This window comes from Triturus cristatus, chromosome 5_1 (genome assembly GCF_964204655.1).
Source record: "Triturus cristatus chromosome 5_1, aTriCri1.1, whole genome shotgun sequence".
NCBI classification, from domain to species: Eukaryota; Metazoa; Chordata; class Amphibia; order Caudata; family Salamandridae; genus Triturus; species Triturus cristatus.
In genome coordinates, this window is record NC_140587.1 from 428,170,408 (window position 1) to 428,198,317 (window position 27,910).

The window sequence follows — 27,910 nt, forward strand, 5'->3', positions numbered from 1 at the left end:
TATGTCTGGATGCATTGACAGAAGCACCAAAATACTAATGGGGCGGCGCACTATGCTAAGCACAGATTTTTAGCTTAGGTGTTTTCAAGCCACGCCCTTAATTACATCAACTACGCCCCTTTGAGAGACCCTTCCCCCATCTTTTTATACAGGTATACAAGTTACACACATATAAACAATATACACCAGCTGAATGCACACATATTACATATGTACCAACCCCTAGGAGCAGCGGCCCCAGGGTACTGCAGTGTGCAAGTAGGGTCTGTGTGTGGGGAGCTGGTTTAGAAGCTCTGCACGCAAAGCAGTGCTGCGTGTCAATTTTATAAAGTGTGAACTTAACCTACAGATATTAGAGCGCTTCATATTAAAACCAGTTGTATCATATGAAAAACAGTTGTATTACAGAAGGACATATTTTATTTGTAGGCACGTCGAGAATAAGTGACTTTATTAGAACCACAAAAAGTTTAGCTTTAAGGCAAGAATTAAAGCCCCATACAGGGCCGGACTGGTCGTAGTGGGCACCGGGCATTGCCCGCTAGGGTGGGGGCCGGTTTTGGGTCCTTGGGGGACTGTTTTTAGGACTCGGCTAGCGAAGGCTGCGCTTGCGCAGTATCGCTCGCGAGATTGAATGTTTTTTAGTACGGGGCTTGAACCCACCCCTCTTCTCCATTAGCTGGCTTCCTAAACGGAGGCCAGCCATTGGAGGAGAGGGGCGTCTTTCCGTTTAAGCCCCGTCTTTTTCGGATTCGGGGGCGTGTTTTTTACTTTCTTTCTCTCCTCTGGAATGTAAACATTCCAGCCAATGGGAAGAGGAGAGAAAGAGAAACACGCCCCCCAATCCGAAAATGCCACTGCGTTTCTCCGAGGCATTTCTGCTTGACCTCGGAGCAAGGCGGTGGTGTTCATGGCGTCATCCCCGTCCACCACTCCCCCTGCTCTCGGCTCCCTCGGTGCTCCTCGGTCTAAACACGGTCCCTCCAACTTGGACGGTCCCGCCTTTCCGCGGATGGCTCGCCATCTGGTGAAGCCCATCCATGAGAGAGCCTTTCTGTACCACCGCCCCCTCGCTCATCATTTCACTGATGACTGCCCAGGCTTCACAACATCACTCACAGAGACAACAGTCACTAGGAAAACTACACAAAGCACTAAAAACACCATTAGAGTTGCCGCTCCTGCTAGTCAAACAACTCATGCTTTAATTAGGGGTCTATCTGCTGGCTAAATACCACTGGCACACACTGCTTGCCATCAAGCCCCCGATGTGCTACGTACTTCCTGGCAATCACCAACGTTGAAACGCTTGCAGGATACAGTAAACTGGTTTATAGAGATTAGAAGTGGCAGAAGCGCGGTGTGCAGGAAAGTCCGCTACGTGCAGCCCCCCTACCCCGTACTGTACAGGACAGTAAAAAGGGGGCATGGGTTACATAGCGACAGTGATTTGAACAGAGGCGACCCGGTCACATATCTGCAATGAAGCTCTCCAAAAGTCTTCCGAGTGAAAAACTGCCAAAAGTTGTACCGCTCAAGCACCCGAGCTGGCGTCACAAGGAGATTTCTAGCCACACTGCTTGGCAGGCCTCGTGGTTTTAGATATTACACCCCATCCTTCAGTAAAACAACATGGCGGGCGTTTCACCGCATCATTTCAAAGAGGACGTGAAGGAGACTCCTAGCATTACAAGGAATTGACATGGGAGTGCGGCGATCAGTTTATCGCTGGACAGACGCAGAAAAAGCCCCACAACACAGCTAATAGAAAATATGTACTCCTCTTTATATACGAGCTCTGAACCCACTGCAGCCTTTCATTCAGTTGCATAAGCAAATTCAACATCTCCCTTTGCAGACTTCATAAAGACGATGATGCGAATGCGCACGGAAGCAGCTTGCTATATAGTTACACGATAAGATATCCATAGTATAGGGGCCAACGCGAGCATCCAGGCCCTGTTCCTTAGACTGACAGCTCAGATTGGCCTGATGATACAATGAACAATTACCGCAAAGCTGTCATTAACGCGTGCAGCAAACCAAACAATGGGGACTAGCTTATCCTAGTGACGCCAGCACAAGCACATGGGACGTTACACTCACAAGCCGGCTGAGGGAGCGCAGATGGGTGTGTGTGTGTGTGTGGGTGGCTCTATGTGTGTGTGGGTGGCTCTGTGAGCATGTGGTAGGCTCTGTGTGGGTGGCTCTGTGTGGGTGGCTTTTTTTGTAGGTGGCTCTATGCGTGGTGGCTTTGTCTGTGTGTGGGTAACTCTGTGTGTGTGTGTGTAGGTGGCTATGTGAGTGGCTCTGTGTGTGTGGGTGGCTTTGTGTGTGTGACTCTGTGTGTGGGTGCAAATGCAATATGTCTCGCATTTGAGAGTGATTAAGCTATTGACATTGTAAATAACAATGCTGTTTCTTTAACCCCTTCGCTGCGGCGGGAATTCCGCCGCAGCGCTGGGGGGTGCGGGGGGGCAGCGCGGTGGCGCTGTGCTCATGACGGAGCCACTCCGTCATGAGCCACGGTTGAGCTGTGCTCATGAGGGAGCGGTTCCGTCATGACTCCGCCCAGTTGCGTTGCCCCCCGCACAGGCGGGGAAACAGCGCCGCGTGGGCGGAGCGGCCGCCAACGGTCGTGGCATGACGGAACCGCTCCGTCATGAGCACACGGCAACCGTGGCTCATGACGGAGCGGCTCCGTCATGAGCGCGAAAGGGGTTAAATGTTTTAAAAACAAAACCAAAAACAAAAATAATGTCATGAGCAATGCCAATAGCTCTAACTTTAACAATGCCGAGACCATTGCATTGTAAATGCATGTTGTTACTGGGGACCGGCAATGTCGGCCCCCTCTAACAAAATCGGCCGAAACCGGCCCTTGCAAACAGATCAGCCGCACCCACTCAGCCCCCCCCAGGGGGGGCTGGCCGAGCACTTTGCCAGGGCCGGTTTTGGTTCCCAGACCGGCCCTGGCCCCATATTAGTGTAGAGCCTTCAAAGGATCAAAACCCAGAGGGCACCATATTATCATAGTAAACAATCCACACACGTTTTAGCCAAGCATAAAGCCACAAATGTTTAACGAAAACAGACATAGCCTTTGATTCATGAGCCTTATCTTATCAGGGCTGTCTCCTTCCTGAAGCACCCATTAAACACCTTGGCAGTAGTGTGAACACTTGCAATAAACTCTGCTTAAGAATACTAAAAGGCTGGCTTTCACAAAGAGTAATAAACTGAACCCTCCTGCTCCACCTTTTTTTAAACAATTGCATTTTGTAAACATTTGTGTAGCCATAAAATATGCCAAAAAGACAAATAAGGTACACATGCACACAATGTACACACCAACTGAATGCACACATATTACATATGCACTCAGATAAAATGCACACAGTGTTTTGCCCCATACACGAAAATTCACAAATACAAAACGCAACCAGCAGCTGCCCCAGGGAGCTGCAGTTTATAAGCAGGGCTTGTGTGTAGGGAGCTGGCTTTGAAGCTCTGTACGACCCGTGGTGCTGCGTGTCAATTTTATATAGCGATAACTTAACCTAAAGATATTACAGTGCTTCATATGAAAACCAGTTGTATAAAGCTTTATATAAAAAACAGTTGTATTACAAAAGGACATTTTTTTGCATGCGGAAAACAGTGCACCGAAGGAGTCGGGAGCTAACTTTAAAGCTCTACATGTGCCGCGGTGCTACATGACAATTTTTATAGATTGAACTTAACCTAAAATCATTCCAGTGCTTCATATGAAAACCAGTTGTATTTATTACAAAAAGACATGTTAGCATGAACTTAACCTAAAGATATTTCAGAGCTTCATATGAAAACCAGTTGTATAGCACTTTATATACAAATCAGTTGTATTACAAAAGAAAGAAACACATGGAAAACATTGCGGCAAAGGTGGGGGGAGCTAACTTCGAAGCTGTGCACGCGCCGCAGTGCTGTGTGTCAATTTTATATGTTACAAAAAGGCTTTTTTTGCACGTCAAAAACATTGCACCGAAACTGTAAAGCGAATTTGAATGTGTCATTTGTACTGTTGCTGCTCGCACCTACCTGCACATTGCACTTCATTCAGGGTCGGGCCGCAACTTCCCTTCCTGTTGTCCTCTGGGATGCACAACTAGAGACGCCATCCTAGCATGTGCGTGCTTTAGTTGTTCAAGGGGCTTGCCTACAAGTATGCGCGCAGCCCGGACGCGCAGCGGGCACGCCGCTGGTGCGCCAGAGGCAAGCCCATCTGCGCCCGTCAGCACCCCGGAAGCGGCCAGTGCCAGACATACTGCCTGTTTCATCTACCTTCCTAGAGCCTTTCCTCAGACCTACAGGTGTGCCGAGCTGCTCCTGCTCCGCCCCCAACGCTGTATGTGTCCTATCCACGGCCTGCGAGAGTTGTAAATTTTGTTTGTGCCCTGGACCGGCAGTTTCCCCTCCTCCGACTATTCCTCCTCTCAAAAGGCAGAAGGGGCAACGTATCCTAGGGGCTATGACTAACGCCCGCTCATTAGGTAAGCACTCCCATGACATCTTTGACCTCCTTTCTGATGGGTCTCTCGACCTAGTGTTTATAACAGAGACCTGGATTAACAAGTTCTCCAATCAAGTAATTGAGCTGGCCCTTCCTGGGGGGTATAAAGTTTCCCATGCTGATCGCAAAACCGGGAGAGGTGGAGGTATAGTAGTGGTGTTTAGGGACAAGTGGATCTTCCATCGCAGAGAGACCTTGGGGATAGGAGAGGGCGAGGCGCTGGATTTTCGCATCACCACCTCACCCCACTTCACGTTGGGCGGCACACTGGTCTACAGACCTCCAGGTCCGGCAGGAGCCTTCCGCAAAGCCCTGGATGATGTCATCATCCCCCGTGCTCTTCGCTTCACCCACTTTTTACTTCTTGGGGATTTTAATATTCATTTGGACTGTGGGAGGCTGGGGAGACTCGGGAGTTCCTCGACTCTTTGAGCCTTGCACAGCTCTCTCAATGGGTCAGCTCCCCCACGCATCGTGGATGACATATTTTGGACCCGATTTGTTGAAATTTCCCCATTAATGTCAGAGAGCCCCACCAGGTAGCCTGGACCCATCACCTTGTGATCCATTTTTCTTGGACCATCGATAGTTATTCTCCTAACCTGCCCTGTCAAGGCAGACCCTCGCACAAAATAGATTCCACAACCTTTAGCCTGGTCTTGGCTGAGACTCAAACAAAAAAGATCTGGCAGCATCGGGCAACACCCATTTACTCTAAGTAAGACTGGTATAGGGGGTTTCTACCTCAACCCAACCACTGCTACATCAGTTATACAGTCTAATCCAGTCCCCTGTGCCCTTGGCTGAGACTCGCCAGCCTTTGCTAAGGATCTGGGAGGAGCCCTTGATAGTTTCACAAGTTGGATTTAGCAGGCGGTTGAGAACCTATCTCCTCTCTCATCGCATTGGCGAATCAGAGACTCCCCTTCAAAACCGTGGTTCTCCAGTGAGCTCAAAGTGCAGAAACAATATTGCAAAAAACGGAAGCGCTATTGGAGATAGGCGTATTGCTCATTAGCCAAGTTGGTATTAAGGAAAGCTCAGAAATCATAATATGCGTCCATATTGCACACTAAGAGCCTCTACTATGCCGAGAGTATCACTCTTTCTAAAAACAATGCCAAGGAAAGCTTTACCATTGTGCAGAGCTTCCTGGCCCCTAGTACAGAGACCATCCTCGGTCGCCTGGTGTGAGAAACTTTCTAGTTTCTTTCTCGATAAGATTCAAGCTCTCCAGGCAAATTTTAATATCGGCACCAACTCTATGGCATGGAATCTGTTTCCTAAAGGTCCAACATCTACCTCTTTTCCATCACCTTCTCTGGCGGCCTTTTCACCTATTGCTCCGCTTGACTCCCTGATGGTTCTCAAATCCTTGAAATCGGGTTCCCCGTCCGACCCCTGCCTGGCCAGGCTGTTGGCTTCAGTTGCAAAGGTTGTAAACTCCTTCCTGCCGTGGCAATAGTTTGTGAGAAAGCTGTTAATAAACATCTCACCAAGTATGTTGAAGGTTTTGGCTTTCTCCACCCAGCCCAAACGGGCTTTAGAACCTCAAATAGTACTGAGGTGGCCCTTGTCGAAATTTCAGGGAATGTCTGGATGCTGGTGACAAAGCGGCTCTGATTTTGTTGGACCTCTCTGCAGCATTCAAAACTGTGCCTCACTCTTTGTTGCTGGCCCGCCTCTCGAACATCAGTATCTCTGGGTCTGCGTGGAACTAGCTTAAATCGTTCCTTGAGAACAGAACGCAGCAAGTTTGGCTCCCCCCATCCTCGTCTGCCCCTCAAAGTGTGACCACAGGAGTGCCTCAGGGGTCCACTTTGAACCCCCTCCTTTTTAATATTTATGTCACCCCGCTGATTCAGCTGGCGGAGGAGTTGGGTGCCAAGATCATCACACATGCTGATGATACCCAGCTCCTCTTCACATGGAACAAAAACGATTCATCCACCTCTAGAGCCAGAACATGCCTAACGGGTGTTTTTCAATGGCTCCTCTCCGCTCAGCTCAAATGCAATGAGGATAAATCAGACATCCTCTCGTTTGAGACTTTTCCTCCCCAGTTTATGGAATCGATTTGTCTGGTAAATTATCCATTGCCTAATTCCGTGGGTCAGCCCACCAAAAACCTCGGAATTTGGTTTTACGCAAATCTCTGGTTTTCCACACAGATTAAGAAATTAGCTGGGCAGTGCTTTGGCACCCTTAAATCACTTAGGAAATTCCTCCCCTCCTTCCTAGGGCAGCCAAGGAAATGGTTACTCGTGCCCTAATCCTTTCACGCATTGATTACGCGAAAGCCCTGTACGTTGGCCTGCTAGGGTACTTGTTGAAGAGGCTGCAGGTTGTTCAGAACGCTGCAGTAAGGTCTCTCCTTATCATTCCAGTGAGATCTAGCATAAAGCAACACCGGCGCGAACCTCACTGGCTTCCCGTGGCTGAAAGAGTAAAATTTAAAGCCCTAACCCTGGCTCACTCCGCCCTGTACGAACTTGGCCCTGTATACCGCAGAAAAACGCTTTAAGTTCTACGTTACCGCGAGACAGCTGCGCTCGGCGGCGCAGCTTCTGGCGGTCATTCCTCGGTTTCGCCTTACGAGAACTGGTGGTAGTTCTCTGGCATACAAGGCAGCGGTGGCCTGGAATTCACTTCCTCTGGACCTTCACGGTATCTAGGACCCGAAGATCTTCAGGAAACGGCTGAAAACTCTGCTTTTTAATCTAATGATCAGCTCATCTCCGCCCCTGTTTGGTTTCGCGCCTGGACACTCTTAGAAGTGTTAATAACATAACATAACATGAGGGGAGCTAACTTCAAAGCTCTGCACATGCCGTGAACTTGACCTAAATATATTACAGCACTTCAAATGAAAATCTTTGAAAACATAAATGTGCAGGCTGCATTTTAAAACAAGCAGTAGCAAAACAGGGGCACAGACAAGGGAACATTCACAAAACAAATGCGTACAGACTAGCAATAACAAAAAAGTGGCAAACACAAAAGCATACAGTCTCTGGAGAAAGGACAGCATAATAGGCCAATACTCCAGGGGAGGAGCACAACACAAGAAGGTAGGAGAAAGAAAGCCAATAAACCAAACAAAAGCAAGGATTTATGAATGACAAACAGGTGAACAAATCGGCAGCAAGGGGCAGAATGAAACCCCATATACTGAAGATAGCATGTCTCGAAGAGAACGAGCATGCCCTGCCTAGGCAAGACCTAAAAAGTCCAGGAAGGAGCAAATGAAAGCAATGATTTTACCTGCTGTTACGTCCCTCTGCTTTTTGGTAGGGTCTCTAAGCGCTACCGTGCAATAGTTCAATGACACCCAAACTCTCCCTAGCCCTCTCTGGCTCAGTAACTGCCAAGTTACAATCAACAGAAAATTCTGTGGTCAGACAGGCAAGAGGGCAGAGGAAATCCGACCAGGTGTTGACTTCCCACAAGATGCTTCACCGGCTCCCTGTCCAACAAGGGTGCAATTTGAAGTACTCTGTTTAATGAACAGGATTTATTATGGGCTCAAGAAGTCCAATCTTAAAAAGAACTTAGCAAAGCAAGGTACCGCAAGCACCTTGCACTCCAGCTGTGGTTTACTGACGAGGCTTCAAGGTTTAGGTTAGGGTGACCAACCATCCGTAAATTTCACGTACCGTTCGTTATTTTAGTATGATGTCCATAAGGCGACCGTAATTTGGGGTCCCCAAATTACAGACGCCTTACAGACATCATACTAAAATAAAATTGGGGAATTTCAGGAAAGTATGCTGTTTCCCTGCGAGAGGCTCCATGAGTTTAAAAGTTTTCACTCGGGGCCTCTCGCACTTATGTTTCAAACTGAAGAGGCTGCCTGCAGCGGCCCCTCCCGGATCTCGCGCAGACTGTGGAGTGGCCCATTGTCATTATGAGACTACAGCTGATTAGCACTTAGAGAATGACAATAGGCCGGGCCCTATTGTAGTGACAGCTTGTGGTGTGCCATCTCCTGCATCAGACTAGGGCAAGGCATTCTGCTTTTTTCATGGCGCCATGCGGGAGAAAATAAAAATAAAATAACTAACAGCGTTTCCACTGTACATTCAAAAGTAAGATTTAAACATACAAATAAAAAAATACTATTTAATGTTTATTGTTACACTAGCACAAATCTTGATTGCAGAAAGGGCCTTATGTCGCTTTGCAAAGCTGTGTGCATACTGAAAAACGGTGAAGTGCACGATTGTCTCAACCTTATATAAACTTATTTTGACTTGTACTTACTTTGGGTGTCTATTTACTTATATATTATTGTGCGGCCTCCTCTGATATGTCTGTAAAACGTACGTTTTGTCCCAAATTTTTGTCCTGAATTTTGACCTTCTGTCCTGAATTTTTGTCCTGAATTTTGACTCTGTCCTGAATTTCAACACTGACCGTCCTGAATTTGCACCCATGCCAGTTGGTCACCCTAGTTTACGTTGGCCCATTTGGGAGTCCATTCTGTGTGCCACGAGGGTCTCAATCTGCGAACCGATCTACCCTTACACATCACAAATTATTTGTCTTTTTTGAACGGAATCATTCCAACCGGGCTACAGTTTTTCCCGTGTTTTAGTGCCTTTCAGTAGAAGGAGCACCAGGATGCCTCGAGGAAAAATGGATGCTTTACAATTATTACATAAATAAATAAAACTATGTTATATAGGTTTCCATAAAGTTTTCATTTTCTGCAGATCCTCACAAAATACTCTTTACAGCCCACGCTTGTCAGTGAAGTAATAGGAGCAGCCACGTCATGTCAAAGGGGTTGAACCGAAGTGTAGGAGAGCCTTGTGTTTGGGCAAGGCTTCTAACAACCACAGGTTTCCAAAGCCCTGCACACAGCAAAGGCGTTAAAAAAGGGACTTAGATTGAATTTGTATTTTAAAAAAGGCACAATGCGTCACTTACTACATTTGTTGATGTGAAAAAAACAAGTCTATACATTCCAGTGTGACTGACACAGGGTTGGTTGGAATCTCCTATCAACTTCTTCTCCTCTGGCGAGGACGGGCCACAAAGTGGAGCACCTGATTTCTGGTACACACATTCTCAATGGATGATATTCATGTTCTGTTCCATGTCACAGGTTGCTGGTGAGACACCCGATAACGGCCCTTTCGTTACCCCCGAGGCCTGCTCGGCATATTTCTTGGTGGTCCCACAGGCACTACATGTAGGACCCACGCGGACCGTCCTGGCAGGCTGGAGGATCACAGGGAAAGAATTGCTGCAGCAAGGCCGCCCCTGGGTAGCGGGCTACCTCCAGATTGGTTTGGCCTCAATGTGAAGAGCACAGTAAGTGATGTGGAAATGAGTCTGCCCCGATTAGGCACATTATATTACATACGCACAATCACGTGTCTTGCACCAGAACAAGATGACAGTAGTCTACTTGCTTTGTTGGCCTTCTCTTTGCTCAGTTGACCTACGGTGGGGAACAAGGCGCCGCTGGCAACATAGGAAGCAGCATCTCTGGAGGCCCCTCCAGGTGTCCTGGGTGCTTGGCACTGAGTGTGGAAGCTCTCCACTTTGATATTGGACATACGGAGGTAGCAGACTGGTGACCCCAGAACAGTTGTTGACACAGTAGAATACGAAACTTCAGAATGGGAAAAGCCGAAGTGAAGCAAACTCGGCTGCCATTTGAGGTTAAAAAAGGCTCCCGCTCACAGCAGGAGGATCCTGACCACACTAGTGAAGAACAAACAAAGGGGTTGGCGCAGCTGCAACAAGAGGAAGTGAAAGAACTCCTACTGGCAATGAGACAAAGCCTCGCATGGACGCTATTGTCCATAAGTTGGACAAACATGATGAGCGTATAAAACAGACCGAATGCCGCATCTCCGACACAGAACACAACATGTCGAAAATGCAAAAACAAATGGCATGGATGGACAATCTACTTAAGTGTCATCGCTGCCAAGAACGAAGACCTCGAGGAGCGCAGCAGACGAAACAATATCCGCGTTATTGGCATCCCAGAGAGTACCAATACAGGCCAGATGGAAGAATTCATAGAGAGGCTGCTGCGCAAAATGATTGGCGCTGGATCTCTGTCCTCACAATTCATAGTTGAAAGGGCGCATCGCTCCCTGAGCACCAAACCGCCACCAGGAAGTCCTCCTCGTCCAATCATTGCGAGGTTGCTCAATTACCGCGACTGCGATGTGGCACTCAAAACAGCACGGGAAAAGAGTCAGCTCACTTTTGAGGGGGATGCTTTCACCCTCTACCTCAACCTCACGGCCACAGTCCAGGAAGTGCGGCGGAAATTCATTCCAGCCAAGCAAAACTTCGCCACACGCAAATAGATTATGCACTTATGTATCCGGCTAGACTATGAGTGACACATCAAGGCAAACAACATTTCTTCACTAATACGCAGCAAGTAGACGACTTCTTGAAGCACATCAAAGGCCAAATAACTCCCGTACCACACAGGAACTGTCATCGAGATCATCGTCTCCAGCAATGGAATAGTACGACCTCCATCTTGATTGCGGTGTGCCTCACGAGACCGATACAACGCTTCCCCTACTCCTTTCCATCCAGTCACGAACTCCACCTCCTGCCCTATATAGGGGCAATAGGACACTGCCGTACAGTCTCAGCAGGAGGCAGCGACTGGAGCATCATGAATAGATAAGTGCCTTCCTGGGAATGTATAACACGTAGCACCGGGCAACCCAGTCCCCAACGGGTTTGTTTATTGACTACCCTGCAACTCGAGGGGAGGGTGTAATCGTGCATGAGCCCAGAAGTCCCCCCTAAGGGCGATCCCCCTTACTGCAGATTAAAATGCAGGATGGTTTGGTTGTTTTGGGCAATGTGGGGTGGGGGAGGGAATGTTCATTCTGGCATGATTGGGATGCTACAGTGGGTGGGGGTGGGACGGGGATTGCTAATGGGGAATGAAATAAAAGAAAACAAGACACAAATGAAATCTTTATATATGTATTGTACCAGATTGGCAGATGTAGATCTTACACCACTTTTAGCATCAGACTGCAGTTTCTTATATGGCACGCTCAGAAACTACTCAGAAATTAAATTTTCTAACGTGGAATGTCAGAGGATTAGGCGATCCACGCAAAAGTAGACAGGTCCTAGCATACCTGGACCGCAATCATGTCCAGGTTGCAATGCTTCAGGAAACTCACTTGGACCCCCGCCATTCCCCTTCATTTGCTTGTAAGTGGGCAGGTCACCGGGTATTCTCCTCATATTCCAGAGGCACAGCAATACATATAAAAAAGCACACTCAATTTACCCCTGCCTGCACGGCACAAGATCAGCAAGGGCGCTACTGCATGATGTGGGGCAGATTAGAATCAGCATCCACTGCGTTGGTCTGCTGCTATGGGCCCAACGTGGATGACCCTGACTTCTTCGCTACACTTTAGGGAATTTTTTTTTAAATAGGCTCTACTCATTTAGTACAGGGGGGAGATTTTAATACTACTTTAAATCCAGCGATGGATAGATCTAGTCCGGAGCCACATCACTACACTAGAACACATAAGTTGTTACGGAGCATAGTGTCTGACAATGGGTTGCTGGACGCATGGCGACAAATCCACCCGCATAAAACTGAAGGCACACATTACACAGCACTGCACGCACCTTGGGCCCGATTGGATTATTGCCTGGTATCTCGGGGCTTGGACCCATCGATCGACTCAGTGGAACATTTGACGAGAACATACTCTGATCACTCTCCTGTCCGCCTATTGCTGACCCATCCAGGTCTGGATGCATCCCCTAGAAGCTGGTGACTAATGCCTCTCACTCCGCTGGACACAGTGTTTCACAGTGAACTAGGGCAGGAAATCACAGATTTCTTTCAGAGAAATTTGGGTTCTGTTGACAGTATCGAGATGGTGTGGGAGGCCTTCAAGGTCACAATTCGAGGTTTTTGCATCTCTAAAAGCTCAAGAGTTCTACATGACATTCAGAGTACCCTGAAGAAACTGGAGGGTGAACTCATGGGACTGGAGTCCCTACTTGCTATTGGCGCAGACGGAGTGACCTAACAAGACTATTGGGAAAAACTCTTAGAATATAAAGAAACGGCAGAGCGGGAGGTTCGATTTAGGGGTAAATACTGGGTGGCCCGCAGATATAGGGAGGGAGAGCGACCAGGCAGAGCCCTAGCGGAAGAAATACGCAAACCTCGCTTCTCTAGCTACGTATTAGAACTTACAGGCCCTGGCGGCGTTCAGTGCAAAGATAATGCAGATATACTGGCCACGTTCACCACTCATTATTCTATGCTGTACTCTACTAGTAGGCAAGGTTCACTTGATCTGGCCAGCTACCTAGATGATGTGGCCCTAGGATGGCTGTAAAACACACAGAGGGAATTCCTGGATGTCCCCTTTGAGGAGGACGAGATACGTGAGGCTATCATGCATATGAAATCCGGTAAAGCCCCAGGCCTAGATGGTCTCCCCATAGACTTCTATAAAGCATATATTGATCAATTAGCTCCCGTCCTGAAAACTGTTTACGAAGATGCCCAAATGAATGGTATCCTCCTACCCTCGATGAGGGAGGCGCTCATTACCTCCCTGAAGAAGCCAGGTAAATCTGCGGGCCAGTGCGACTCTTACAGGCCGCTATCCCTTATTAATAATTATGCTAAAACTTTGGCTAAGATACTGGCCAATAGGTTAAATTTGTTGATGGAAAACCTGGTCCTCCCCGACCAGGCGGGGTTTATTCCAGGGCGAGCGACCTCCCACAATCTCAGTACCTTCTTTTCCATAACACAAAATGTAGATCCTGATTTGGCGCTTGTGGCAGTCTTCCTAGATGCCACAAAAGCGTTCGACTCAGTAGAATGGGACTACTTACTGGGTATACTGCAACGCATGGGAATGCCTATGGTGTTCTTATCATGGATAGGCCTGCTAAAAAAATCTCCGACTGCTAAAGTTTTGATTAATGGACAGGTGTCTCCAGCCTTCCCAATCACCAGAGGTACTAGACAGGGGTGCCTGCTATCCCCCCTACTTTTGCGCTGGCAATTGAGCCACTTTCGGTTAAACTGCAGCAGCACCATCAGGATAAAGCCCTGCGATGTCCCATGCGTCAAGTGCTCATCTCCTTCTATGCAGAGAACATCACCCTGTATATCAGAGACCCGCAACAAAACCTAAATCCTATCTTGAGGGAATTCATTATTTTTGGGAGACTCTCGGGGATCCACATAAACTGGGGAAAGTCACAAATATTCCCTCACACCTCTGCGGCCACACAGTTCTCGCTTGATTTTCCTATAGAGTGGGGCAGCTCTGAAGTAAAGTATCTGGGTATTTGTATCACCAGGGATAGGGAGGAGTTAATGCGCCTTAATTACGGCAGGGCATTAGAACACATCACGAGCTATGTCACACGATGGATCTCTCTGCCGATATCTATAGCGGGACGCACCTCACTAATCAAAATGGTGGTTCTCCGGCAGTTATTATACCTATTCATGAACATACCTTACTAACCAGGTAGGCACTTCTTCACTGCTTTACGTTCTGAAATGATCAGATTGACATAGGGAGGCAAGCAACCACCACTACAATGGGACATAATTACCAGACCATACTCTCAAGATGGGTTTGATGTTCCAAACCTTGAACAATACTACATATGCGCCCAGGCTCACTATGCTTATTACTGGTTTCACCCACCCAGATACATGCCACAAATAGCAGTGGAACAATGGCCCGCAGATCCTATCCTTTTGGCAGGCATAATATGCAGCGTCCCCCAGCCTCATGATAAAGACACCACGATGATCACATGTACAGTGACCGCCTGGAGGCGTATTACAAAACTGCTACAAGCCGCTATGCTTTACTCTCCACTGCTTCCACTGATGTATCACCCACGCATACAGCTGTTACAAGAGACAGCATTCAGGAAAGTCATGGTGAAGACGAACATAACATGTTGGGGGGACTTGTATCATAATGGGAAGTTTCGCACCTTAGAACAAATATTCCATAACACTCAGTCCACGCCATTAGATGTGTTTCTATACGTGAGACTTAGGCAAGGCGTTCGCGATATTACCCCAGCATACCCGCTAGAGCCCCCAGTGTTAGCTCCCCTTCATATGATGCTTCAAGCCACGTCACCTGAGCACACTGTTTCGACATTATACCATGCGATACATACTCAGCAGGTGGTGGAACAGTGCCCCAACCGCACACATTGTGACATGGAGCTGGGATGTGAGATATCGGATAAGCAATGGTCTTACTACTGCTTGCAAACGGAACAGGTGTCGGCAAGTAGTAGATTGTGTATTATCCATTTAAAAATTTTAAACCGCCTGTACTATATGCCAGCTAAAATGTACAAATATAAGCTAAGAGACAACGATAGGTGTGATAGATGTGGCATGGAAGGTGCCGATTTCCTCCACTTAGCGTGGAACTGCCCAAGTGTTTATGGGTACTGGCGGCAGATATTTGAAGCTCTGGAACAGATGACATCATTGACATTGGTAATGTCTCCAATTCTGGCGTTATTGGGATACACTGAACTCATAGCCAAACCCTCCCGCAAATATGTCCCCCTGACGCTATTGATGGCCAAACGCAGGATTGCATGTAGATGGGGGAGAGGCAGGGCTCCCAAATTCAAGGGTTGGATTAAAAAATTAATATTCTGTCAAGAACATCTAAATAACTATGCCGATCTGCTCCCTATGACATCACACCCCAAAGATATTTGGGATCCTTTGAAAATCTACCTACTATCTCATCCAGTAGACACAGCAGCTGAAAATGTGGGATAGAGGTAGCGACGATAATGCTGTTTATGGCCACAAACGTTTTGGGAGGGATATGCATTTCATGATACCTGCCAGACTCCGTGAGAAGGGGTTTACAATTGAGCCATAATCAGGATTGGCCCTGGTTAACTCCTGAAAGTTTAGATATGTGCTGTATACTGAAACTTGTAATGTGGATGCCTGTTAACATTGAAGACATGATGTACATTACAATGTATTGCCATTCTTCGTTAGAATGATCCAGTATGAATGTTAACAATGTAATGCTCCAAACTGCACTGACCAGGATACATTTATGAAGAAAGTAAATACTTCTAGATGGTGAATATATACGTCTGTCATGAATGTCTGCTTCATGTTTGTGGCTTCTTATAAAAAGCTTAATAAATAAAGTAAAAAATAATAAAATTCTGCTCCTTGTTGAACACATGCCCCTAATTCTTGATCCTGTAACGTAATTGTATGAAATATGTATCTATGTGCATGTATGCTCTGACCTCTCTCTGTGCATCTCTGAGGCATACTACGGATGACACTTAGCAGCATATTTCGAATAGACCCTTTCTCGTGCTTAGGAAAAGCAGCAGAGGGACCATGACAAAATTGGGAACATACATGCACTTCCTTACTCTGCACTGATATAAGGAAACTGATTCCTGTTCAAGGGACAGACGTGATAATAGAACCACTGATTTTTAGCTCACATATTTTTAAAAAAGGCCGGGCTAGCTGACTTCCCTCGTGAGGTGTTCTCTGAATCTCCCTGGCAGGGGTCAGAGAACGGGTGAAGGGCTGCACTCAGCAATGACGAGTGCTCAGCACGCGCTCCGTCTGTTGCCCTTAATACAGCACTGGTTGCAGGGAAAGAGCTCTTCATGCACTCCTCTTGACACAAGAAGTGATCCAATAGCGCTCACCATGCACTGATATAGCAAGAGCCACCAGGCCCTTGGGGAGCACAGGGGGGCTCAAGCAGAGGGCGGCAGCAGTACAGCATACAGGGCAACAGTTGCAAAGTGGCAGTCACCTCTGCAGCCCAACGATCAGGGCAGCAGACTAATCCAATCAGGCATATACCCCAATTGGGGGTTCCTCCTGATTCACAGCAATCCTCTGGTACAGCATGTAGAGCCCGCACTTTCTGGCTACAAGTTCCACACAGCGACCTGCATCATGGGGTCACAGCACGTGCACTTATACCCCTAAAGTCTTTGTTCTGGGGGGCACTCCAAACAACCTTTAGAAGTGCACAATACCCTCATTCAATACCTAGCGCTGGCTACAGACACACTACAGGGGGGCGGAGACAGCATTGTGAAAGTCAGGCACAGCCCTATTTAGATGCAGGTGCACTCCTCCCACCACTCTAAATGCAGCCAAGGTCAATTCAGCCCAGCGCTTAGTCACCCAGGAAAGACATGACACACCTCAACCCCCCCTTGTGAATGTCTAGAGTGAATGCACATCCCCTTCGCCTGTCAGTCTAAACCAGATGTTGAACACACAACCAGGCAGGGCACAAAGAGCCATAAGGACACAGAAATACCCACTTCTAAAAGTGGCATTTCTAAAATAGTAATAACAAATCCGCTTTCACCAGTAAGCAGGATTATTACTATTCCAAACATACCAAACATGGCCAAGCTACCCCTTTCATATTGGAAATTACCACTGAACTACATATCAGGGAATTCCCAATGCAAACCTCTGAGAGGGCAGCCTCAGAGCAGTGAGAAACCAAATAGGCTGTTTGTCACTACCAGGACATGCCCCACATTAGAACATTGGAATGTTGGAAGCTCCATTGAAAACAATGGAGTGCTCCGGGCTTATAATGGCTGGTATAAGCCCGGAGCTCCAACATTCCACTGCTTCTTTGTGGCTGTGACCAAAGGCTTCAGGAAGCCCGAGGGGATTTCAATCCCCTCGCGCTCCCTGAAGCCTTTGTTTAATTTGTTAGAACATTCTGCCCTCTAGTAGCAGAATGTTCTAATAGCCTTATAGCCCTTCGTAGCAGGGCTATACAGGCTATTAAAGTCCAGCTGCCTTGTTAAAGTCCCTCGCCTTCGGCTCGGGCCTTTAACGCTGCAGCGGACCTTTAATAGCCGGTATAGCCCGGTACGGCGGGCTAGAAGGCTGTAGTAAAGCCACATGTCCTACCTTTTGCCTACACAGCACCCTGCTATTAGAGCTACCTAGGACCTACCTTAGGGTTAACCTAAATGGTGTAAAAGAGGAGTTTCAGACAGGATAAACACTTTAAGTGACACATCACTGCGGCAGTAAACTGCGCCCGCAGGAGCTGCATGGGCAGAGGCCTGAGACAGGTTTGACAGGCGACTTCGGTGGGTAGTGAAAGCATCGCTTCAGGCCCACTAGTAGCATTTAATTTACAGACCCTGGGTATATGGGATACCACTGTATAAGGGACTTACGGGTAAATTAAATATGCCAAACAGGTGTAGGCCAATCTTACCAAGTTTACAAGGGAGAGCACATGCACTTTAGCACTGATCAGCAGTAGTAAAGTGTCCAGAGTCATAAAACCAACAAAAACAGGTCAGAAAAAATACAGGAGGAAGGTAAAAAGTTCTGGAATGACCCTGCAAAAATGGCCAGGTCCAACAGTGCTGATAATAGTTATTACTAGTGAAAAGTATTACAAATATAGCCAGGACAAGTGGTGACCCGGACCAGGCCCTAATCAAAATGACCATTGTAATTGACTGATTCCCTGCCTCCCCAATAATGGGCTGAACATAGCAGAGAATAACAGACGTACAGCTCTTACATATGATAGGAAAAGGTGCATATGAGATATGTAAGTATAAACCCATCAAAATAATGTTAGTTTATCTGATATAATGCTATTTCACCAGGTGAGTTTGATCACATCACACTCAGACTTGTAGTATAGTGTTGGTGCGTTACTCAAATTAGGTGCATGCAAGCATCTCGAAGAGGCACTATCGGCAGCGTGCAGTCTTGTATAATGCTGATAGCGGTTACGCTAAATATGTGCTTATCTTACTCTCGTGTACAAATATAGCACATCAGATGTGTGACACTGATCAGATGTATTTTGTACTTTCATTAGAATTCATATTTAGTAGTGTTTATGTTTTTTGTATGATTGCCAGAGTTGAAACCTGTTCTTTCACAACATGTCTTTCATGAAAGCCAGGGGTGGGACCAAGGCAGATAATGGGTACCCGTTTTGCTACATTGTGTACTCAGGCCCTATCGTTTTGTTATAGAGAATGGAATCTCGAGGAATCCGGTTTGAACCAGCTTGCTTCTGACAAGCATTGTTCAGAAACTTCTTACAAAAATAGCAGCAAGCTGGTAGAATAGGCAACACCTGTGAGTGTCACAGGAGGCCATAAAAAGAGGCATTACATTTTGTAGGTTCATGCTGTTACCTACTCCAAGCACTGCTGGCGCTGACGACACAGGTGTATGCAATCTGTAGGGAAGACAGACTGATTCGTTCCAAATAATGATCTCTACGTCACAAGTTGTGATTATCCCACTCAAGCCAGAGAGTGATGCCTCAGGCTCGCAGGACTAAAGAAATGAAAGACATTGTGTGAAGTGAGTGTGAATGTGTTTCTCAAAAAAAAGGTACATTCTGCGGAGGGTTAAGGTCAGCTGAGAAGTCAAATGCGTGAGCGGGAAAAATACATATGTCCTTTCACATTTCACAGCGTCTACATGAAAAACTCTAGTTGGAGAACTGAGTGTTTCTTTTTATAACTTTTTATTGATTTTTAAAAACCAGTACAACAACTATCTTTCACCAATTACACTTTTAGTATTTCGTGTCCCGGAGTGGTTCCCTGTGTGACAGCCAGTGGAACAGTTCCAGGTTAGCCCACTGTAGGACTATAATGCCGACTACATTTTCTCCCATTTCTGGGGCAGCCTCTTCCTCACAGACCACCCTCTCCACTTGTGTGCACCGGAGAACTGACATTTCTGCTGACATACAACAGAAACTGTTAACCAAACAAACATCTTTTGCAGCCCCTGAAACGGTCAGTATATAGAGTATAAATATTTTCTGTAGAGCCAACTACCCAGCGTTATAAACGGTGCTTAATTTGTAAAACAAAAAAATTATGAATACAAAAAAATAAGTGCCAGCTCCCTTGTCAGGAGGCCACTGCAGCTTGCACACACCCGTCCCTGCCAGCGCCGCCAATCATAATACTAACCATCACACTCCTACAAGTGTGGCAATTCAGACTATTCCATGCCCCCAAAGCTATAAGAATGGCTTGGGCGGGAGGCATTAGTCATTTTTAACGTATATTGAATTAATAAACAACTGTTGTTGTGTTCATGTCTAATTTAAACAACCAGCGCCACCATGTGGCAGACTGTCACAAGTGTTAGTGTTGACAATTAAGTGCTGAGCACTGGAGACCACTGGCTCAAATTAAGCATGGAAAGAAAAATACCCTGCAGTGGAGACAAAGTACCAGAAGACATGCATGAACCTCAACGCTACCATACAGGGTACAGTAATTACAACTTGCTTCTTTGAGGATGAACGAAGACTTAATATTATGAGAACACATGCCCCTAATTTAGTTTCATGTGTTTCTCATTCTAAATGATTCCATCCACTGACTCTCCCAAAGAAACTGTCAGAAAGTCAGTCCAAGGTGTTGTTTTGTAAATTCAATTCAGGCACACTCTGACACTGAACAAAACTGAATTTATGGCTGTATCATAATAGGGAACACTTACTGCTATACTTATGCCTGACATACACCCCCCCTCCTCCATCTGTGAGTAATTCTCTAAGTAGGTATGTTGGCACAGATTATAGTTTTAAAATTAATATTTCACTGCAGGTATCCCTAGCAACTAAAGTTTTCCAACTCTTCATAGTGACAGAAACCACCCCCTACTGCAAAACTGAGCTCATTTTACTTTTTAGTGACTACAACGGCAGAGCGTACCCACAACCACTGAGAAAAATGCAACAGAAAGGCAGAACAGGGTAGTGCATATGTTTTTGTGTGCATTACTTTACAAAAAGAAGTGAAACCATTACTGTTGACTGGCATGTTAGCAAGGTGTATGTTGCATCGGATCACAGAATGCATAACTATCCACTAACACAAACTATTAGTAAAGTATTTTACAAAAAACTACTAGAATGAAAACGTAGATCAGGTTTCCACTTCAATGTTGTAATTATTATGTCAGAATTTATGTTTGGCAGGCAGACAAAGTAAGCACTAACAAAATGGCTTATTCCCATTACTCTGTCTTGTACAAATTGAGATTAGAGAGTGTGTTTTGAGAATCTCCTGCAAAGTATTAAAGCTAACACCTCTACAATACATCCAACCCACAAAAATATATTGCTAATCAAAAATGCACTAAACAAATACACCCAGCTCTCCCACCAACAGGGAAACTAAATCTGATCAAAACCTTCTCCTTTAAAATCAACAGGAATTTGGTTTTCAGTGGCTCACTCACAGTGGGCGTTGCGTGGTCTCTATGGCAGAACAATGTGACGCTGCCACTGGACAAGGTATCAAGATCCCAAAATACTGTTTTGGACTCCACTACTAGAATGTGTGGGGGAAAATAAGAAGCAAACCCACCCTTTTGTGCCACAATAACGAGAATTCACAGGTTGTGGCATAATGTAAAACTTAGGTCACAAATGTGTACCTGGGCTATCAGACTTTTTAGGTTGAAGTCTATCTGGTATGTAAAGACATCTTTGAGACACTCTGAAAGCTTCCCTGGGTATGTCCACCCACTGCTTACCATTTGCTTTGCGCTTTGTAACATATATTGTCTTGCTTCCTATTTGCTGGCTTTATTTGTTTTAGGCTGACAAGCTTGAGTTAGTCCCTCCTGTGGAAAATAGCCTGTTCACCATTGCTCCTTGTATTCTTCCACAAGTGCTCACTTTCTGTACATAGGCCTTTAAATTATGTTCTTATCTTATCACATTTGCAATGCATTCAAAGACCAAGGTCAAATGACAGGCTTTGTCTTCCTGGGAGATTGGTATTTACTTTTCTTTCTCTGACTTCAAAGTGAGAGGATTTATGTGACAATCCTGCTTGTGTCACCCATGTGAGAACAAAGGCTGTAGGATGTCATTTTATTCTAGCACACAATAACATTTAAATGTCTGTAAATTAACTGTGCAATATTTCAGAAAATATTAGAATTAGGAAAGCACAAATGAAGCCCATTTTCTATAATTCTCAAGTGTGGAGGAAACAAATATTCTAAAATGATCAAAACAAATCAATACTCATGGTGAAGCTATTTACACTCACTATCAGTTATGCACTATATAGTTTTATCAGTAAAACTGTGAGTGCAAATGTAATGGTCTTTTCATTCGAAAGCGTGTTGTCTGCAATGGCAGTGCGCTACCACACCGTGCATGCTCCATATCCGTAACTCCACTCTACGCCACTCCACTCTACAACACTCTATTCAGTGACACTCTACTACCCTCTATGCTATGCCACTCCACGACATTCACGTCACTCTACGCCATTCTACTGTTCTCCACTCTATGTCACTGTAGCAGGGTGTGACGCAGCGGCCAGGGCGGCTTGCTCCGGAGGACGGGGCTCACGGTTCGATCCCCGGCGGCAGCTCAGCCCAGCACCATGTGACTCTGGGCAATAGCTCGCTTACTCTCCCCGACGGCCCCCCAGCACCTTTAGACCCTTAGCGGTGATTAGTTCGCGCTTTACAAATACCAGGATACAAAATTACAAATTCCGTGTTACTGAACTCTATGCCCCTGCACAACACTCCAGTCTAACACACTGCACTCCCCTCTATGCCACTCTACACCACTCCATTCCACTCCGCAATACTCCAATCTGCGACCTAATACTCCAATCCACTCTACTCTACGACACCCCACTCTACAACACTCTATGCCACTTAATTCTAGGTAGCTCCATTATATGACACTCCATGACACTCTACACCACTTCACTACACTCTAATCTATGACACTCTGCTCTACGACACTCCACTCCACTCCACCACACTCGACTCAAGGACATTTGAATCCACTCTATGCCTCTCCACTCTACATCATTCCACTCCATGACACTCTACGCCACACTATGCCACTTTATTACCATGCCAATCTACTCCACCCCACTCTATGCCACTCCACAACACTCTACTCCATTCCACTCTACGCCACTCCACTCAATGAAACCCTATGCCACTTCACTCTAGGCCACTCTACTCCACTCTATGCCACTTCACTCAAGGACACTCTACTACACTGTACACCACTCCACTCTAAGGCCTGCCACTCTACGACCACTCCATGACACTCTACAACACTCTACTCCACGACAGTCTACTCTACAACACTCCACTCTACAACTCTTCACAACACTCTACATCACTTCACTCTACTCTACGACACTCTATGCTACTCTTCGCCACTCAAATCTATGACACTCCACTCTACGACCCTCATATCTAAGTCACTCTACACCACTCCAATCTACGCTACTGCACTCTACTCCACTTTATGCTTCTCCACTTCACTCTGCGGCACTCCATTATATTCTACTCCATTCTGCTCTACTCCACTCTGTGCCACTCCACTGTATGCCACTCCACTCAATGCCACTCCACTCTACTCAACTCTATGCCACTCTACTCTACGCTACTTCACTCTATGCTACTCTACTACATTCTACTACACGACCTCTACGACAATCCACAACACTCTACACCACTCTACAACACTCCACAACACACAACTCTTCGCCACTCCACTCTACGCCACTCTTCAACATGCCAGTCCACACCACTCCACCACACTCCACTCTATGCCACTCCACTCTATGACGCTCTACTCCACTACACTTCACTCTGCAATACTTAACTTCACTACATTCTACCCCACTCTACACCCCTCCACTCTTCACCCTTCCACTCTACTCCACTCTATGACCCTGTACTCTACGCCACTCTCCACAACTCCATCTACACCACTCTGCTGCAATCCACAACACTCCACTCTAAGACAACTCTATGGCACTCTGCGACACCCCACTCTATGGCACTCCAAGAAATTCGACACCTCTCCACTCTACACCACTCTATTCCATTCTATGCCACTCCATTCTACGCTACACTCCTCTATGCCACAACCGTTTAGCCATGCTGATCAGTAGCCACGCTGGTGCACAACATGGCAAACCACATTGGCAAAGCCAATAGCTCTTGATTAGACGAGACTTGCCAATACTTTTTTTTTTTTAAATCTGTTCTTTCAGTCTGTTCTTTCACATGTTACATTATGTCTAGGAATAGGAGTAAGACACCGTACCTGCCGCATCAACAGGACAGTAGATTTAGCTGAAAGAGGAAAAGGCTGGGAAGAAACCTCATGCTCAAAAGATCTACACAAATAGCGGTCATGAAATCCCTCCCCTTGGAATGGAGTGATCAGTCAGAAATGATCTGCAGATTATAGCAATACACTAAATATGTTAACTTGGTCGTGCTCTCACCACTAGCACTTTAATTGCAAACAGTGACCAGCTTGAATTGATAAAACAGTCATATGCTTACCGTGGTGTCATTGGTGGTGACGTAGACCAACACATCGGAGGAGTTCCTGCTGTTGATATACCGGTAGCAGTTCCACACACAGCTAATCAGATAGGCCTGGAAAAAACACAAACAAGTTCTAGCTCCATTGCTTGTAAACATCCACAAAAATTGACCTCATATAAATTTACAAAAGGGGTGAAAAGGCTACTCCTTTGAAACATCCAGGCTTTGGTAGTAACAATCACAAATCAACCATCCAGCTAGCCATGGTAAAGTCATTACCTGTTTGTGTCTTGTGTGCTTCGGTGAATATGGCTGCGGAAAGGTGTGCATGTGATTTCTGAACTAAACAGGGGAGAACATTTTATTTTGATCTAAATATTTTATTGACATTTTATGTAAATCAACAAAAACATAGCAACACAAAAAGTCGATACATGGAGATGTAGGTAGCTTAAGGAGCACAGCAACAACAACACAGCAACAGTGACGATTGAGGTGATGTGAAAGTACATCTTTCGGGCATCGCTGATCCAGGTTACTAGAGAATATTTTGGTTCAAGTTTGGTGACTGTGAATAATGGGCGAGATTAACATAGGGTAACCAGACATCCCGTTTTTCCCCAGACGGTCCCGGTTTTTGAAGCAGTGTCCCGACACTATGCTCCGAATTAAAGAAATGTACCGGTTTTTGTGCAGTGCCCAGGTTAAACAGAGAAATGTCCCAATTTTTAAATAGTGTCTCGGTGCGCCTGCTTGCTTAGCACAGGTGCTGAGACGAGTCTTTATTGGGCACACCATTTTTGCCCTCAGGGTGAAAAAATAAATCTTACCACTACAGCAGGACCACCCTTCACTGCCATCAAAGAGACATTTATAGTTCTTTCACAGTCTCAACATTCCAGAACTTAAGCATTTTCAATGTTATGTACAACAAAGCCAAATATGTTGCCTATTTAGCTTATGCAGCTAACAACAGACAAAGCTAATAGTCCTGGCTTGTTGTAGGTGTATTGTTACTTGTTGTATTATTTATCTGGATACAGTGACAGAAACAGCAATTTTTTCGGGCGGAACACTATGCTAAGCACAGATGTGTTTTAAGCCATGATCCTTTGAGAGATTCCCCAAGTTTTTTCCTCCCACTTGAAGCCTGGGTAATTCTGTCATGTCACCTGGTTTATGTAGAGAGCTGTATGGGACTTCAGCGCGCTGCCTTGTTTGGGTGCACTGGGAGGAAACAGGGTGCAAGAATGGTTACATGGATTGTGGGGTGAAGCATTGGGTGTCGTGCACGAGTGGTGATGTGGTCAAGTTACTGCAGCTTCCAAGCCTGCTCGGGTAGTATTTCTACTACATCTGAAGGCCTTGTGTGAAGTAGAAGTGGTGAGACGTCTGCGGGTGCAGTTGTATCAAGGGCCATGGTTGGGTGAGAATCACAGGGTCAGAGGCGAGCTCTGCTTGCTGTTACCTACTATACGTCCATCCTATAGTAACCTTCTCCGCACTACGTAGACCGCCTACCTGGGAGGAAGCTGGGCGCTTGACGGTTCTACCAGACGACCAGAAATGCTGGCTTGTAATTGGACAGTAACTGCACCCTGAAGAAAGGCACTCCCCAAAATCCACTTGGGGAAATGTTTTCAAGCACTATGTTGTCATGGGTTTTATCACAGCAAAGAGTGGATGCATACACAGTGCCTAGAGGGGTTTTTTAAGTTGCTCAACAGGAGACACTTATGTACGACAGCAGCGTGCACAAAGAGGACATCACCAGTAACATACTGCAGCCATTTTAGAGTTAGCCTTGTACCTGAGAAATGCCACAGCCCCCCCACCCACCATCTCAGAGACACAGACAGGCCTATAGTCACAGCCCATTCCACACCTCAGAGGAACAGACAGGCCTTCTCTCATCCCTCCCCTCATCTCAGAGACACAGCCAGGCCTACCTCCTCAGCCCTTCCCGCATCATAGTGCCTTTTGTCTCCCTTTCTCTTCCTTTTTCCTCATCCCTTTCTCAGCTTCTGGCATGGGGCAAGCTTTTTAGCCATTTTTGCAAGTTAGTAGTTTTGAGGCCGTTCTTGGCATTGTTAAAGCGAAAACTCTATTGCTTACTGTGTCACACATCTGATTTGTAGTCTGTAATACTTCATCTGTGTCTGTGGCGTCGGCTGTCATTGTAGTCCTTTTTCTAGGTTTACGCCAGCTGTCAAATAGTCCTACTTTTATGTCGACAGTTACTGCAAACTGCAGTCCTACTTCTATGTCTATGACATGTCTCGTTTTTGGGGGGGAGAATCTTGTCACCCTAGATTACCATCAGGGGAGAACATGGACATCATTGTGTAAATTGAAATTGTAAATTGATACTTGTATAGCGCACTACTCACCCGCAAGGGTCTCAAGGCGCTTGTACGAATACCGCTGTGGAACCCATCCTGGCTTGTGAGGCGTCCACTCGTGGCCACCCCCAAGGTGGAGGCCAGGCATCCTTAGCGTCGTGGGGGCCGTTGTGGAGATTAAGCAAGCTACTGCCCAGAGTTGCAGAGTGGGACTCCATGATTGGAATAGGCACTGAGGCGAGAATTGTCATGTCCGTGGAATTTTTGAGCCCAAGACCCGCCGAGGTGGGGAATTGAACCCTGGTCCCGGGCTAGACCTCTGCATCAGGGTCTGCCGCTCCAATCATTGAGCCACACTTCTCTTGTCAGTCCTCTTGTGGACTGTGTATGTTAGACAACAAACACCGAGAATGGGAAGGCCCCTTCCTCAGTTACATTTTCAGTACACATGACCTGAGACTGCGGGCACATTTAAAACTAACTCCATTCTCAGTTTTTTAATGCCAACTAATAGTAAAGCCAACAGACTTGCGAGGTTTGGCTTTTTGACAAAACAGCCCTGCTCTCCAAAGCCAGAGACGCCGCGCAGACTCTCCGGCAGGAACAAAATCGAACATGCGGCACCTTGGTTTGTAGCGAATTTCTCTTTATCTGCAGAGTGCACATCTGGAAAGTGCATTTACATTTGAATACCTGGAACTCCTCGCGTGTGCTGCGTTTTATGAGCCTAGAGTGCCAGCTGAAGTTTTTTTCACTTCAATCCGGATCCACGAGTCCCATTCCTTCTGTTACCTTGCTAAGCAGACACATTACTGCACTGCAGCAGCAGGAGAAGGACTGACCCTTCCGTACCACAGTCCATCATACAGACACCCTAGCACAGACTCTAACCTGCCCGGATACTTCCTTGTTGCCTAGAAATTGGAACTGACTATTGCAAGGATATGTGCAGCACATTGCTGCAGTCGTAAACTTGTCCGCCAACCACAGCAGGATGGAATTCTTTGACCCACACCTTTGAAAAGTGCAACAAAGCATCATACATGTATGTCACTGGTTCTCCTTACACAACCACAGTTAATCTGTCTTCCAACCAGTTCTGCATAAAGTAACTGGTGGAATCCCATCATGCTCTGTCTCAGTTAACCCATTACTGCACGAATATGCGACATTACATCTCGGTGTTTACACCGCGATACCTTTATAACGCAGGCATTACAACGACTTGCGCTGTAGGGCGCTGGACTTAAGAATAGTATGATTTACTATTCCAACTCCAGTCTATGTACAGTAGGGAAGGTGTTGGAAAAGTAAATAATACTATTCCTTAGGTTAGAGCGCCATCCAGCGCAAGTCATTGTAGTGACTTGCGTTGTAATACCCGCATTGTAAAGGTATTGCTGTGTAAACACCGCGATGCAACCGATGTTTCCCTTATTGCACATAATGAGGCACCCTTCACTTGCACGCACCTTAATGTAAGCCTGTTGTACATGCTAGCCTTATCTCTACAGACCCAAGTACAAATCCAAGGCAATAAAAAGAAAGTCCAGGGCAAACCCCAAGTTTCTCAGAGAGGTCACCCCAAGACCGATTAAAGCA

The 27,910-nt window shown here is 46.3% G+C and overlaps 1 protein-coding gene across 1 annotated transcript in view; it reads right to left on the reverse strand.

Annotated features, from left to right (window-relative positions):
* LAPTM4B (lysosomal protein transmembrane 4 beta) overlaps window positions 1-27,910 on the reverse strand; it is a 400,646-nt gene that overhangs the window by 39,909 nt on the left and 332,827 nt on the right. Inside the window, exon 6 of the mRNA XM_085605210.1 lies at window positions 23,982-24,077. Within this exon, the coding sequence (XP_085461336.1) occupies window positions 23,982-24,077 (96 nt within the window). The remainder of the gene's footprint in view (window positions 1-23,981; window positions 24,078-27,910) is intronic.